The sequence below is a fragment of the Pan paniscus genome, chromosome 2, assembly GCF_029289425.2.
Source record: "Pan paniscus chromosome 2, NHGRI_mPanPan1-v2.0_pri, whole genome shotgun sequence".
NCBI classification, from domain to species: Eukaryota; Metazoa; Chordata; class Mammalia; order Primates; family Hominidae; genus Pan; species Pan paniscus.
In genome coordinates this window covers 141,738,200-141,755,536 of record NC_085926.1, presented here as the reverse complement: position 1 = coordinate 141,755,536, position 17,337 = coordinate 141,738,200, and the positions used below count along the sequence as shown (strand labels likewise).

The following is a 17,337-nucleotide window of genomic DNA, read 5'->3' as shown; positions in this document are numbered from 1 at the left end:
AACACATAGTGTCTTTTAGCTAGTGAGGTCAGAATTATTACTTGGTAAGATACAGAGTAGCAGTTATATCCTAAGAAGAATGCAAATTTATCAAGTGGACACTTAATGGGAGATCAAAGAAATGAATTTTCTCAGCTCTTATTTCAGAAATTTTGTGCTAAAACAAGTTGCAGCATGGAGTAGCATGTCTCCATCTTTTCCTTCTTGGCCTTGGCTCCAGAGCTCACTTCTTTTCACCCCTGAAGTCTTTATCTCGGGTTAGGAGTAGGTTCCAGACACTGTGATGAGCCTGCATTACCTCTGCCTTATGCAGAACCGGCAGAGACTGAACAAAACAAGAAGCCCGTGAGTGAATTTTTTTTCTCATGATGGGCCCTCCAAGATGTGCAAGACAGAAGAGGGGACCTATAGACTGAAGTTTATTATTTCTATTGAAGAGGTGTCCTTTCTAAAAGAAAAGAGATGATGTGCTGTGGACAGAAAGCTGAGGACAAAAGCGAGGGATTGCAGGAAACAGGGTGAAGAGGGCCTGAATTTGCATCTGGGACCCTCCTTATTCCCCAGGCTTCAGCTGTAAGACTGTCCCCCCTTTGATGACATAGGGATGACATGACTGGATCACAGGCATTGTGTCAGATTTGCTTCAACCTGGCTGTATACAGTTTTGGGACTCTTCAATGAAAAAAATACCTAAATAACATCCAGTACTCATTTGGTGGGCCAAAGCCAGCCAAATAGCCTCTAGTGCAGGTGGAAGAAGATTCCCCTTTTCTCTGGTCATCACTGAGTGATGGACTTCTGAGCATCAAGAATCAACACAGAGATAACAGTTCACAGAGGGAAACAGTGAGGTCTGCACCCATTTTTCCCTCCTCAGATAATGGCTGGAATGTGCTTGTCGGGTAGAAGAAGGAAAGGGTCCCCTATCCATGCCACACACATTTCTACACTTGCATTGTTTAATAAAATGATACAAATTCTCTAATTTAACTCGTTTTCAGTGATTTTTAATCTCACCTTCCCACTATAATGAAGAGCAGTGGAAAGAACATGGAGTTGGGGTCACATCCCGGGTTCATGGCCCTGGATCCCGCAGACCAGACTTCGTAAAGGCTGAAGGAAAGAAACCAAGCATTGAACAGTGAATTTGGGGTGGGCTTAATATTGTCCAAGTGTTTACTGTGGGATTTAATTACCCGTGAAATTTTTGAACTTTCATTTCTCTATGGAAATATACTAATGGGAGGGGTCCATATTATTCAAATTTAGGGGCAATTTATGCTAACATGTGACTTTTTTCAGGTGGGGACAGCTAAGATAGGTCTATGGTGAGCTTGAAAATAGGATAGCGGATGAATTTTGGGATGAGGACATCGTGTGGCTTTCAAGCAAACTTAATTACAGTCCTGTCCTGGCCCATTTCAGAAGCTTGGAGTAGGGTGGGGCAAAATATGAAACTTCCATTTCACTGGTCTCAGAGAGGGATAAATAGCAAGGGAAAGGCCACATGAATGAGACAGTGGAATTTCCTATAACCCAGGGCCTGTGTTGTCTTAAGCATTCTCTGTTAACCCTAGGGGCTGAGAGAGAACTAAGACTGGGCATTGCGGAGCTCCAGGGAGCTGGAGAGGGGACTTCTCAGTATGTCTCCCTACCCAAAGCAAACTTAGCTTCTCGACACCCTGACCCCACAATCTTCAATGACCTCTTACAAGAATGAGGAGCTCTCAAGTGATTGGTTAGATTCTATAAAGCTGATTGGGTCCCATTCACTAGTGGGTGAGATTACCGCACCATGCAAAGTTACACTGGCCTGGGAGGTTCCACTCTTCAGTTCTTTCTTTCATTGTGGCTGGATGGGCAAGCTGAGACAGGGCACACTGACTGCAACAGGCTGGGCCTTCCTGTTCTTTCTCTTTGCTGCTTCTCACTTGCGTGTCGCATCTTGCAGTGGCCAGCAGGTATTAATGTTGAGATTTAGGGACAGTCAAGAATTCCTCTTTGGTCCTTGTGCCTAAGTTTTGAGTCCATCCCAATTTCATCTGAGAACCTGGAACTAATGATCCTGGTTACCAGGTCACAAAACAGCGTGTAATTTTTAACTGATATTCTTTCTTGTGTGAATATCTCCTTCAGGAATCTCATGAAAAATAGTGATTACTAACAGTACAGGATTTGAGAATTTGAGGAACTTTGGCTGTTAGAGTGACCAACTTTGCTTGTTTGTCTGTGAGTGAGGGGGTTTCCTGGGACACACAACTTTCAGTAGTGAACCAGGAAAGTCCCTGATAAGCTAGGATGAGTTGATCACCCTGGCTGAAAAGCCATCTAAAGGCCAATACACCCCACATGTAATTTAACTCCTACTGGCTGTGTGACCTTGGCTATGTTGCCAAATCTCCCTGAGCCTTAAATTACTCACCAGGAGAAGGGTGAGTACTTTCTGCATATTAAATTAGACTAAGTTAAATTCCTTGGCATATTTTCTGGTCCATAGTAGACTCTCTATTGTTACATGTTTCCATTTAATTTTCTCACTTATGTTGGTACAGCAAAATAAAAATTGATATTCTAAAAAGAAAACACAAAATAGGAAGAATTGAATTCCTTTTCTGGATGGAGGAATTGGAGACGTTTCCTGAGCCCCTTTTCTTCAAGCTTTTCCCCGCAATGTGAAGCAGCATCAGGAATGAACAATGGAATAGTGAATGTACTCCATTCCTGGAATAAAGCAGGGGTCATACATTCAAACATCTACAGGGGCCACGCGGGGACCATGAATGAAAGAAGAGGGATGAATGGACTTGTGGCAAGCTGGTTGCAAATGCAGCAGGCAACCACTCAGCCCCAACAGATTGTGGCCATGTAAGAAGGGCCCAGTGTGCCAGATCTTACAAGTTTTTCTTGCAAAAAGCCATATGATTTTTTAAATGTTAAATATACTGATTTGAATGTGTTGACATCAAACCTAAAACTTTTTAAAAAGACGTGTAAGCCAATCAAAACATTCTATGGGCCATTAATCTTTTGTCAAGTTGCTTCATTGGTTAAAAGAGTGAAACTGGATGTCACGGATCAACCAGAGAATGTTTATTCTACTCAGATGGAATAATTGTGATAAAAGAAAACCAAAGTAATTCAATAATGACAAAAAAACAAAAGGACAGGAAGTTTCTGAATTTGTGTTATCTTGTATATCTGACAACTCGACTGAACCTGTGGAGTTGCAAAATTATGAAGGTAGAACCTGCTAGCAAAGCTCCATGAAATGCTTGCAAGCATTAGCTGATAGGTTTCAAAACAGTATGAATATTAGTCATCACAGATATTCCTGCCAAAAAGGGTAGCGTGTTAGAAGAACATCTGCAGCACACATAAATACCCTCTGCTAAGTTAAACTCAGAGAGGAAATAAGCTTCAAAAGTTGCACAAAGCAAAAATGCTGAAACAGCAGAGTTTTGTATTAAGGGGTTGATAGACTTGCTCTCATGGTGAAACTGTTTGTTGAGGAGGTAGTTAGCTCCCAATAATATTACATGCTTGACCTTTAGCTTTTAGTGACAAAAATTGTTTCAGGACGCATTTGGGTTCAGCCTACTCAATAAGAAATCACATTGTATAAATTGAGCATTAATTGTGTCAAAATGGGGATCATAAGTGATTAATACTCCTAAATTACAATGATATGGTAAAATGAAAAAAAAAATCACCTAACCCCAGGATATACCCAAATGTGTTATAGGATCAAGTGTTAAAAGCAAGCAGGTCATAACATTTGCTAAGAAAAAAGAAAGAAAAGGAAAAAAAAGCTGCAGAACCCATGGTATTATCTTGAACTATTTTAAAGTAGAAAAATATGAAATCAGACAGAAGCAACCTGCCACATGGAAGATGATCTGAAGAATCATCACTCTTATGATCAGAATCCTGTGAATACGGAGCTTTCATTTCTGGTGGCAGAACCATTTCTCAGTGAGCAACATTGTTTTGCCATAGGACAGAAGAGGTTGTGATCTATTGCAGATTTCTGTGGGTCCTGGATGCCGAGACCAGGAACCCTACAAAGAGAAATCCATGCATGCGGCATTGCTGAGGACGGCTGCGTGAGTTTCTCTTTCGAAGTTATGTGTTCTGTTTTTTTTCTTTTTTGTCTCAACGTATCCAAACAGTACAGTTGTAGAGATGGGGATGGAATTTTATTTGTCTTTTGCTTTCATTGTTTTCTCTTGTTAAAAGAAAAACAATTGATTTAGAGTTTAAAGGCTGCTCTGCAGCTGTCAATTATATAAAGCCAAACAGAGTCATATACTAAATCCTTTCTTGCTTCTCAACTAAAAAAAAAAAGAAAATCCTGTGAAATCACTTTAGGTTTGCTTAACCAATGTACAGTCATGATTTGAGAGCATAAGAAACCCTATGCCTTAAGTGAATCCCATTGTGAGATACTTGAGCTATGAGGCGGAAGTTTCAGGCTAAGCAGTGTAATATCTTCTCAGGAGGCGAATATGCTGATCCATTTAGAGCACAGAAGCTGATTGATAACTGTGCTATCAATCCCCATCACTTTGGCAGGTTTTGGTTAGAGAGGAAAGATCTTGCATTTAGGTGAAGTTGAGTCAGGAATTGGCTTTTTGAACTTAGAAAACGTTGCTAGTGTAAGGCTACCTTTTTTATTATTAATCTACAGTTCATATTTATGCAGCTTAAGAAGACTTATTTGGAACAATAAGACCGTGATTCAAGATCTTAGCATCATTGCTTGCAGATTTGTCCAGTATGAAAGATATTTTCATGAGATGAATCACTTAAAGACATTAAGAGTCAGTGATGAAACCACACACTCTCGAGTTTGAAAAGAGACAGGGCTGCTTTAAGAGAGAAACAGGAAGTTGTAACTAGAAGCCATCTGAATACTAAGCCAGGGCAGAATGCTTGTGAAGTAGCAACTAAAGTGGCAGTGTTTCTTCTGAAATTCTCAGGCAGTCAGACTGTCTTAGGCAAATCTTGATAAAATAGCCCTTATCCAGGTTTTTATCTTAGGAATCCCAAGAAGACTGGGGAATGGAGAGACAGTCAAGGGTTATGTCAGAAAAGGATGAGTATCAGTTTCAACATCAGGGAGCGGTGGAGCTGCTTGTCTTCAATTTTTTGCTCATCCTTACCATTTTGACAATCTGGTTATTTAAAAATCATCGATTCCGCTTCTTGCATGAAACTGGAGGAGCAATGGTGTATGGTGAGTGCATAAATTGTGAGATTGATGTGAAACTTGTTGCTTGAGCGTAATTAGAGACTTGTGCTCAGATAGCAAAGTACCGAAACTGGAGGAAATGTGCTGATTGAAATGTCATTAGTTTGATGAAAGGTGCTGCAGCGTAACGAATGCTAATCTCTTTACAGACAAGCCGCCGAAATTTGCCATGTCACGAGAGCAAATGTCACAGTCATGTTCTCACACGGCACATAATGCAAGTCTGTTGACAGATGCGGGTCCATTGTCATGTGGGGAGTCGAGGGCGAGCTGTTTGTTTTTGTAATGATGTTGGGAAGTGATGGCTCTGCAGTCACAAAGAGCAGCCTTCTCTCACTGGCTGCACCGATGAACATTACGAAGTTCTAGAAAAAACATCACTTCAAAATGCCTGGAGTAATTCCTCTTATATCAACTAATTTCAAGAAGAAAACTTGCAGAAACTAACCCCACCCCTCTTAAGAGAATATTGTGTCCGAGTCCTTTTTATTTATATGAACAGTGTCTTATTTTCTTATAATAAAAAGTTATAAATAAACGAGTTTCTTTATGCAGTACTTTTTACTTCTTAGCCTGATTTCAGATGTTCTAATTTATAATGATCATTGCTAGTGTTATTTGTTATGTATCTCTTATTTATGTATTGGAGGCCAAGGTGTGGAAAAATATTTAACACCTGCAGTATTGCTCTTTCTGGACAACTTACCGTATTATTCCTTTCAGAAAGTTTAATAAAGTCTGACAGAGATTATCTGTCTGTACTCTCATCTTTTAAAGTAAAATGAAAGACACCAGTTTTTACTGGTGTTACTGATGAAATAGTTTACTTCATTGCTCTTATCTCAGCCTGATAATGGATAGGAAGTTTGAACACAATGGCAACAGGCAAGGCATTGCTGTAATTTATAGCGAATAACATACTTCTATATTTGGGGTTTCCTCATTTTGGAAATCCTGAAACCCTTTCCTAAGCCTGAGATTCAGGGTACAGATCAATGCACATTGTATATGCTAATCCTGTGATGTCCTGATATTAACAGTGTATAGGTGTGATTTGAGAACCTAAGGAATTCTAAGCCTTAAGTGGATCCCACTGTGAGATACTTGAGCTATAAGGCGGAAGTTTCAGGCTCAGGAGGCTGATATGCTGATCCATTCAGAGCACAGAGTTAAATTCCTTGGTATTGAGGGTCTTTTAAAAATTTTTTGCTTGGGAGTGGGGAGGGACAGCATTAGGAGATATACCTGATGTTAAATGACGAGTTAATGGGTGCAGCACACCAACATGGCACATGTATACATATGTAACTAACCTGCACGTTGTGCACATGTACCCTAAAACTTAAAGTATAATAAAAAAAAAGAAAAAAAAAACCCAAATGCAAAAAAAAAAAAATTTTTTTTGCTGTATTGTTTTATTTATTTTTTAAAATTTAGTGGAGACAGGGTCTCACTATGTTGCCCAGGCTGGTCTCCAACTCCTGGCCTAAAGAGATCCTCTGACCTTGGCCTCCCAAAATGCTGGCATTACGGGCATGAGCCACCATTCCCAGCCAGTATTGAGGGTCTTAACGGGCACAAGAAAACTCTCATTTAAGAGAAAAAAAATCACAATCAGGTGGGAGAGAAATAGCCAAACAAAAAGGAAGTGATGCCATCAGATGTGAAGCCCTAGGTTCCTGTCATTTGCCTATCTCCATCATGAACAGAATTTTTCTCTTGACTTGACTAATAAGTAATCTGCAAGGATATGGAATAGAATCTGAGAAGCCAGAAACAATGTAATTCTTGATATCATATTAAAGGGACATATGTGCTTTAGCAAAACTACCCAGATTTAATAGATTGCCAACCTTTATTAGAGGGAAAGATTTCTTCACATCCCTGAATTTGATTGATCTATGACTCATTTACCAAGTTCAATGGTGAGGATATTGTTTTTGTAAAAGTTTTGATAACCTACTAAAATTCAGTCATGTTTTGCATTCACAATACATACAGTAACTCTTACTTTTGAACCTGAAAAATTCCAGATTACCTTTAATCCTGCAAAACTCTCTGAAATATTTTTAAATTGTGCTTGAAATAATAGAATAATAGTTCATTGACCACTGCTATTGAGGTAGCATTTCTCTAAATTGCTGTTCTTAAGGCAGATAAAGGCTTAAAGTTTATGAGTGGAATTAAGTTGGGTTCTCTGATTCCTATTCTTCTTTCATGAGTTTTTTAAAGTAAAGTTATTGAAAGCAAATTCTGAACCAGTGCAATGTAAAAGGATTATAAAAATTATGAAGATATGCATATATATGTATTCTATTACTAGAAATTTTGAGTATCTTTCAGTTATCTTGAACTATATAGATCAATGAAAAGACATATTTTAGTGATGTTTAACTTTTTCTTGGCATAGAATCATAATTGTTAGGATGTCAGAGAATTTTAGAGGTTATCTTCTCTATCCCCTTTATTTTAGAGAGGCAGAAGCTGAATCCCAGAGAAGTGAAGGGACTTTCCAAAACTGAATAGCCACTCATGACTGGTCCATGTGCTTTCACTCATCTGCATGTCTTACTAAGGTTCATGCTCACCTGAAAGAACTCTCCCTGTGTTTTCTGAAAGTACTCCATATGGGTGGCATTCATGACTTGTCACATTTCTTCTTCAGGGATGTCCTAAATGTTATATCTTAAATACTTATTAGGAAGTTTCTATCAGTAATGTAATAAAATAGTCTGAAACTACACCAGAGGAACACGATGGGATACTCTAGTAAACACTTTTTAATGATAGGGGAAAGGAGATGACAAGTGAATTAATTGTCCAACAGCTATAAATGAACTTGGAATCATAGATGGGGAAGGAGCCTTAAAGATCATAAATCCAGCATTCTCATTTTGCAGACAAACAAATGAAGACTTAGAGAGATAAAAGTCGTGTAATTAGTTAGCTGTTGAGGTGGGATTCAACCTCCATCTCTTTAATAAGAGATGCTAAGATATTTAAAAATAAGTAAATTATTGCAATAATTTTCCTGGAGAAAGGATGTGTCTGTGGGATCTAGATGCATCCTCATATGGTTAAGCTATCAGGATTAGCCAGATTCTCTTTTCCAGGAGGTCTAAAAGAGTGAATTTTCAGCATCCCACATTGTACAATCCCCTTTTCCATTAAAGGATTAAACTCTTAGCTTTTGCAAGAGCAGGGGGGCATGGTGATAACTAATGGGGAAGAAAAGAAACAAAACTATGTTTAAAACTTAAGCTTTTTGAGCTATGATTGTGCCACTTCACTCCAGCCTTCACTCTAGCCTAGGTGACAGAGTGAGACTGTGTCAGAAAGAAAGAAAGAAAGAAAGAAAGAAAGAAAGAAAGAAAGAAAGAAAGAAAGAAAGAAAGAAAGAGAGAGAGAGAGAGAGAGAAAGAAAGAAAGGAAGGAAGGAAAGAAGGAAGGAAGGAAAAGAAAGTTAAACTTTTAAAATTTCTTGTTCTTAAGGAAGTGAACATTTGAGAGTAGACTGTAACAGTCATCTCTGTGCTACAGACACATATGCTTGTAATGAAATATATTGTAAGATTTAGTGGACCTGCACCTAATGCTTATCAATGAATTTGGCTAGCAACTCCCCTACTCCACCGAGTACTGTTCTTGCTCTCACTACTTGTATAATGTATTACTTGTCCTGTATCAAGAATGATAAATGTTTTTCCCCAGCATCATATTTCCTATAATACTTCAGCCTATTCTGCCATGTGCTTTTCTGCCAGTATTCCTTTGACATGTGTCAAATGTTCTTTAGAAGACTCGATAGATGTTGAGTCTATTTTATCAATGTACCTGAGAGTCCAATTTAAAAATTCTAGAGAACAGGGGCTTAGAAAACAAGCAGTTTAAAAAATGCAGAGAAAAGTGATCAAGCAGAATGTTTAATGTTCTCTTATATTTCTTGTTAGAAATAATTTTCAAGTTGTTAACCTTAAAATATCATATGAACACTTGTAGAGACCAAGAAAAATTGTGTGGCATTTGGCTAGACTCTGTGTCAATCAGAGAGTCATATGATACTCCAAATAGTATAAATAATCCATTATATAAAAAATAGGTTTTTCTTATTATTAAGGGTCATAGGAAGCTTATAAAAATTAGTGGCAGCTTTATAACCATATTTTTGCTTCACCAGGAACAGTAATGGGTAATCTATTATGATATTCGATGGTTCTCATTTCAAAATTGAAGGATTAGAATCCATAACTGGTTTAAAATATAAGCCATAATGATACTCATTTAAATTAGACTGGAAGCATAAATGACAATTAGCGGTTAAAATATTGATTGACAGCAGCTGGTGCACTTAGTACCACTCACTTAGGGCCTGTATCCCCTGTTCAGTGCTCATAAAAGTAATTTGCTCCTTGCTCCCTGACAGCATTAAGAATTCCATTATATATCACTGGGGGCTGCCATACTTTACAGGACATTTATAATCCTGTGCATTTGAGGGCTGGGATCTGAGCTTAGGGACAGAGCAATTTAAACCTCTTAGAATTCTGCCTTTGACTTCCTGGCCTTCCCATAAAAGTTCGTCTCTGAATTCATGTAAAAATTGTGGCCACTGTTTAGTGAGCACATAACAAATTTCAAGGCACTAAGTTTACATTTTGAATTCATTAAACTATATCATATTAAAGCGTTTTCTGATTCTTTAGGAATGTGCTTAACAGTTAAATAGGACAAATTTAATTCACTCAACAGCAAGTTTTTCAAGATTTAAAGAAAATACAATTACATAGTGAATCATCAAGGTTTGAAAAATTATCTTTCCTGAAAAATCTTCTGCAGGCATTAATTTCTTCCTAGCACTCCCTGCAGGTTCCTCAGGATTAAATTGGGTTGTTGGACATGTTGGCTACACCCTCCTGATCCATTTTACCCTCCTCCAGGACAGCCCAGCCTCCCTGACTGCCAGGCCTATGGGAGATGCTTCCTACTGCTTCACCCCCTTCCCGCTGGCTGAAGGTCCTTCCAAGGCTCTACTTATTCCACTGTGGCATGTTTTATAGAGAAAATATTGATGTGCTCCCCTGGAGATTTAAGTTTCTTAATCTTGATGATTTTTTTTTCAGTAGCTAGATGCATTATTTTGGGCAAGTGATGTTACATCTGACCTTATTTTTCTCATCTATAAAATGGGGAAGAAAGGAACAGATATCACATGTCTCCCTTCCAGCTGCAAAAGTCCTTCAAAATTCAGGCCAAGACTGAGTTCAACCATCAGGCATCTTTCAGCCACTCCAGCCCAAACCAGAAGCTTTCCTTCCAGAACATGGCAGCCTATAATGATATCCAGTCTGTTCTCTCAGACAAGATTTTAGTTAGTGTTATTTCAGCACTGTTAGTACTTCCTGCTTCTGCTCTGATTTTGCAAGGAGTGCTCAGTAAATTCTGTTGAATTCCTGTCAGAAAGGTGAGGAGAACAAGTTAATAGTGAGGACTGGCTATGTATTCCACAGTTTGCAGAAGCATTTTTTATGAAAACAAGAGTAGCTCTGGTTTAATTTTAAGGGATCTGCAGGAAAGGTAATCATGGTTAGGAGCCCAGCATACTAAACTTCTTCTCCCTTTTGGTGTAAAAAACTTGATTTTTAAGGAACTTCAGAGACTTGTGCAATGTTTTCCATGTGTTAATACATTTGCCAGAGACAGGGAAAATAATGGAAGAATGAAAGTCATACTGCACTCTGTATGTTTTTTTATGTTTTTGGGGGGGTTTTTTTGTTTGTTTGTTTGCTTTTTTGAGACGGAGTCTCGCTCTGTCACCCAGGCTAGAGTACAGTGGCACAATCTCGGCTCACTGCCAGCTCCGCCTCCCAGGTTCACGCCATTCTCCTGCCTCAGCCTCCTGAGTAGCTGGGACTACAGGCGCCCACCACCACGCCCGGCTAACTTTTTTGTGTTTTTAGTAGAGATAGGGTTTCACTGTGTTAGCCAGGATGGTCTTGATCTCCTGACCTCGTGATCTGCCTGCCTCGGCCTCCCGAAGTGCTGGGATTACAGGCGTGAGCCACCGTGCCTGGCCTGCACTCTGTATGTTTTTAAAAGTTGATTTTAAGAAAATAGCCAGGCCAGGCATGATGGCTCACGCCTGTAATCCCAGCACTTTGGGAGGCCGAAGCAAATGGATCACCTGAGGTCAGGAGTTCGAGAGCAGCCTGACCAACATGGTGAAACTCTGTCTTTACTAAAAAATACAAAAATTAGCCAGGTATAGTGGCGGGTGCCTGTAATCCAAGCTACTCGGGAGGCCGAGGCAGGAGAATTGCTTGAACTCGGGATGCGGAGGTTGCAGTGAGCCGAGATTGCACCACTGCACTCCAACCTAGGTGACAGGGGAAGACTCTGTATCAAAAAAGAAAAATAAAGAAAAAAGAAAAAAAAAGAAAAGAGCCTCTATATTTTGAATAAATAAACTAAATAAATGAATAAACTATATTCTGAATCTCAAAGAAGCTACAGATGAAACTTTACTGCAAACTACTGTGGTGCCTCGAAGGACTCCCCCCTCCGTGTTTGAAAGGCTAATGAATGTGCATATCAAGAAAATAGATTTATGATTCAAATTATTTATGTAGCTATCATATACAATCTACATTGAATTAATGTTACATAGTTAATGAAGTGGGGATATGGAGAGCTGATGTTTGTCAAACATCTATTATGTCAAAAAGTTGATATACAAAAATAAAAATAGCTAACACAAATAGCATTCCTGACATAAACTATGCTATTATAAGCACTTTACATATATTAACCCATTTAATCCTCACAACAACCGCTTTTTAGGTAGGAAAACTGAGGTACTAAAACATTAAGTAACTTGCCTGAAGCTGCACATCTACTAAATGCCAGGGCTAGGTCTCAAACCTTAGCAGTTTGGCTTCATGTGGTCATCTGCTATCTTAAACGTAGGTGTGTTTTTGTGTGTGTGTGCGTGTGTGTATGTGTAGGGGGCGTGTTATCATTTTCATATTACAGATAAGGAAACCAACACTGAGAGAGAGAAGGTAACTTGCTGATAATCAACAGGGCTGTACTCAACTTCAGGACTATATAACCTCTGTTCTTTCACCTCTATCGCTTATGTAGTCCTAGAATAATTGCTGTTTTTTAATTAACTGTTCGCTCCGTGCCAGATGACGGTACCTTAGGAAGTTTACAGAAGAGAGGTAGAGATTGAGATATGTAACTATATGCATTATCACTAATCCTCACAACAACCATGCTAAATAGGCAAGATCATCTTTAGTTTGCATATAAGGAAACAGAAACTCAGAAAACTTATGACTTAACCAATTCTGCCCAGAATAATTGGCAAGAACACTCTTTTGAAAGAGTGCACTCTCAAATTCTGGCTGCAGTCGTTCTCTCATCCAAGTCTGCTCTTGATATGCAACTGTCCCATGAAGTCAGGGTAGGGAATGATTGAAGGTAAAAGTAGTTAAGTTTCTTCTCTACCTTGAAGCCTCAGAAATGTTCCACTGTCTATAGCAAAAAGCCCACTGTGGGAAACAGAAGGGGAGCAAAACTATGAAAATACGTCCATATTAAGTAGCTGGAGTTGAAATATTCCAAGCCTACCTGGAAACATTGCCCCAGCTTGAGGGATAGTCATGTTGCAAGTTCATGGTCTTTCTGGTTTTAAATGCCTATGGTTGAAACAATGGGTGGGACAGGTACTATAAATAGTTTGAGAAGGGACTGTGAATTTATATGAATCATGCAAAATAGGCTTTCATTATATGTTAGTTAAACTGAATTTAATTTTTGGAAGATACTGAAGGTAGAACCATTAACTATGCTTCTGGGTTTTCCAAGATCTGAAATCTGTGTGCATGAGCCCAAGATGGTATGGGTTTTGATGGAATTTCAAGACTGTGAGGACTTATTGGTAGGAACTACTATCTTATATGACAATGCTTCTCAGTGTGTTTCCTGACCAGCACCATCAGCAGCTTGTTAGAAATGCAAATATGTAGTTCACAGCCCAGACCTAGGGAATCAGAAACTCTGGGGTGGGTGGGGCCCAGTAAACTGTGTTTTAACAAACTTTCCAGGAGGTTCTGATGCACTGAAGTTTGAGAACTACTTTGCTAGGAAAATAAACTTGAAATATAGTGCCTAGTTTCATTTCCTCTGTTTTCTCTTATTTCTTTCTTATCCCATTACTCTCCTATGGTGAAAGGGGGAGGGTTGGAAGACCATCTCCCTTTACTAAAGAGTCCTTCTTTCACTGTCTATAACACTTTGTAATGTCTCCATCTCTGGTTCGAGAAAAGAATTAATTGTGTTGTATAAACATTACAAAGTAAGATACCATTTGTTTATTCAGTATACGTCTAGTTAGACATCTCTACTTCTATGTTTCTTCTGTCAACTTCCTAAGATGATTGCAAGGAAGGATGTTAGCTATATATAAGCTGATGGCTGAGATAGTTTCTAAAGAAAAGTTATCTATTATACTGTTAGAAATCCCAGAGTTTTGTGAAGTGTGTACATTGTGTATATGTGTATGTGTGTTTGTATGTGCTTGCATGTGTGTTGTGTCTATGTGTGTGCATGTATGTTTACATATGTGTTATATGTGCGTGCATGTGTGCGCTTGTGATGTGTGTGTGTGTGTATGTGTGTTGTTTGTTGGGAACCAAGGATGGATTGTGGACATTAGACACCCCACTCTGATGGAGGATCTGATGGTTGGGACTTTCTGGCAGTTTTCATATGACTCTATCCAGTGAGAAGAGGGAAACTTTGAACAAGGCATCACAAGGTTAATTAGCTTCATGGACTACTTTCCACTTTGGAATTTAATGAGGTTCTCTTAATTGGCAGGTGTCCCAGACCTGTTCTGAAATCATTCTGGGACTCTTCACCAAAATAAGTTGATGGTGAGCTAGTACAGAGCAATAAATTGTGACTTTTTAGCAAGACCTATAGTTTCCTTAGTTTTTTTAATTTAAAAGGTTGGTGGGAGAACAGAGAAAGAACAAACTCCCCCACCAAAAACAGAAGGCATTATATGTTGTTACTACATTATGTTTTTACTTTTTGTTCCATCCCTGACTAATCTCAGAGCAAAACTAAATTGCTAAAAGGGAAAACATTAGGAAATGCATTTAGATATTTGAAGTTCAAACCCATATTATCTCTCTAACTTCATGTTCTAAAAGAGACTTTTATAAAATGGGAAGGGATAAATATCAAATAAAAAGTTAAAAATTTTGTAGATGCAGTTAAAATCTTATCTTTGTGAATACTATCTTACAGTTAAATGTTATTCACTGATTTGGTTTCCTTAAATTATTTTTCAGACTATTTCCTTCTTCTTTATGCTCACATTTGAATCCCTAGTTCATATTTTTTTAATCTGAGTGACTGAAATAATAATGTCACAGATTCCCTGCCTTAAAGTCTTGCATTGTACAAAGTTCTAATGATGGTAAAGAACATTCTTCCTTGAGCATTATTCCTTTCATCTTGGAATTCCTCCACTCAGACGTTCTAAATTGTCCCTTATGTAAATATAGACTAAATATGATGTTAACTTCCTCTCCATGTCCTCTCTGTCCCTCAATTCTCTTTTCTGTCTTCAAATAATTATCTCTAAATGCTGTTTCCTCTGCTCTAAAACAGAGCAAATCTGCCTCCCAACAAGGAACTCGCTCGGTTCTTCCTCAAGACCACCTTGCCGACCACCTTGCCAACACCCTCTCCCTCCTGAACACTCTCCAGTCCTCTGCTGTGCCAAAGCCCTTTGCTTGCACTGCCCTAAGTGCCCATCGCAAACTGCTTGATGTGCGTCATTGACGCTGGGCTCCTTGATTTCTGTATACCTCTCCCTAAAACAACATGTCCTCTTCTCTACTTGGTGAACTCTTACACATCCTTGAGAACCTCTACTATTAAGTTTTTCCAATACTGTAGGGAGTGGGGTTAGTTGGTCTTTTCTTTAGGGTCCCTTAAAACTTTGTACATTGCTTTGTAACAGGAAAACCAATGGCTTTTCTATCTGTTAAGATGCATTCAGTTGCAAGTAACAGAAACCCTGACAGAAACAGAATTAAGCAATAAAGACATTTATTATCTCCCATAACTGGAAGTCCAGAGTAGTCTTCAACTCTATTTGATTCAGCACCTACTGTTGTCATCAAAAACCAAGGTTCTTTCCTTTTCTCTGTTCTGCTACCTTCAGTGCTGACTTCAACATCAGGCTGGCAGTGAAGTGGCTATGCCAGTGCCTGGTGTCCTAACCGGGCCCATTAATATGCTGGAAAAGAAGAGAGCTCATCTCTTCTGTGTCTCTCCTGTAGGATGTGAAAACCTTTCTAAGAAGCTCCCTAGCAAATTCCCTTCACTTCTTATTGACAGGAATAGGGTCACATACCCATTCCAGAACCGGTTATCAGCAGGGAGAGTGAGAACATCCCCGGAGCTGGAGTGAGTTCAACTTCCCGTGAGCATATGGCTATGTGTGGAGGGGTGGACAGCAAATAAACCAGGGCTTTGTGGGGTAAACAAGGATAGACATTGGGCTGGCGATCAATAGGACCTGATACACTTACCAGGCTGAAATATGATATTATATAATATTACATGGTTTGAGGCTATATCTTCTTATTTTAGAGAACTGGCGATGCCTCATGAATCTAGATTATTCTTGGTAGCCACTCAATGCAGTGAGAGTGAAAGAACTGCAAAACTCAGTTCTCCTACAGTCTTCATGTGTTAACTACATTTGCTTTAGACTCCTAAATTCTTCCAACATCACGTACCACTTAAATATAGACCTTTGTAATAGTCTAACGAGGCATATGTATATAGCTGTGCTTGCTGCATTGTGCAACTCTGGGGAAGCTCTGCTCCTATAGGAATGGAGTCTAAAGCGATCTGGCCAGAGTTGTGCCAAGCAGCAGGGAACTCTGTGTGATGGTGTCTGGACACAATTATAGTGTTGAACACAGCCAAAGAGATTAAAATCTCCTTTAAAACACTTTTGTGTTTTAAAAAACATTCTGAAATCTGCTTTATTTAAGCTTTTTAAAAAAGTAAGTCCCTATTTTTTATTTCTCTAAGAAAAGCCACTTTAAGAAAATGCTTCAGCCTCATGTGGAATGATCATCAGTAAGATGCAAGGGAAATTGGTTATGAAATGCAGACTTCATATAAAAAATTTAGTAAATACTTGTTATACCTTATTCTTACTGGAAATTAAGATGGCAGGATTTGGCAGAAGGGAAGGGGCTGGTAGGTTAAGATATTTTAATATTTTAAGGGCAAAATCATATTTTATTTATCTTTATAATAACTCCTACAAGTCCCAGAGCAATGCCTTAGGTGTCTGTGGCATGAACACATAATAAGGGAGTAATAGAGTAAGGGACTGGAGTTTTCTCTTATTTTCAATGTGGATAATAAAATGAGAATCAGTTCAGGAAGGTAAGGCTCATCTTTCTAATGTTCCTTGGTTTGAGTACTCCTGAGACTGTTTCCTCCTTCCTTCTGTCCCCTCTCTTCTTCCTTCTCTCACAAACATCATGCTATCAACTGTATGCCATGCGAGTGCTATATAAGAGTTATGTTGAACACTCTGCAAGGACAGGGACTTCACAGCATTTGGTGTGATGTTCCTTATTTGTGACACTTTAAAATGTTGGTAACTGACTGACTACATAAACTCGGAGGATCCTTTTCTTCTTGACTCCAGGGAGCTTGTGCACTTGGAGAAAGTTGGGCTACAATTCTGCCCAAAGTGATTGGCTTTTCTAGAGGAAAATAAATAAAGAATAGCACAGAGCCTCTGCCCTAAAGAACAGCATAGAGCCTCTGCCCTAAACAGTCTCATTGTCTGGTTGAGGAGAAAAGCCAAGATCTGTAAAGAAGCACTGAATAATATGTCTTTATAAAACTGGTTTCTAAAGTGTGTGGTTCAAACAATAAATGCTGTCAGAATGCAAAGATGAAGGAGTTCAATGAGCACAGACTTTATCAGGGTTCTGGTGCCCACGGGTGGGACTTAAGAGGGACATTTTAAGATA

The 17,337-nt window shown here is 38.9% G+C and overlaps 1 protein-coding gene across 2 annotated transcripts in view; it reads left to right on the top strand.

Annotated features, from left to right (window-relative positions):
* Positions 1–3,197: 3,197 nt before the first annotated feature.
* SLC9A9 (solute carrier family 9 member A9) overlaps positions 3,198–17,337 on the top strand; it is a 582,632-nt gene continuing 568,492 nt past the window's right edge. The window contains exon 1 of one of the 2 annotated variants that reach the window (XM_003826509.4): positions 3,198–5,236. In XM_003826509.4, coding sequence (XP_003826557.1) covers positions 5,062–5,236 — 175 coding nt within the window. In that variant the 5' untranslated portion in view covers positions 3,198–5,061. The remainder of the gene's footprint in view (positions 5,237–17,337) is intronic. The other variant, XM_055110591.2, reaches the window with a different exon arrangement.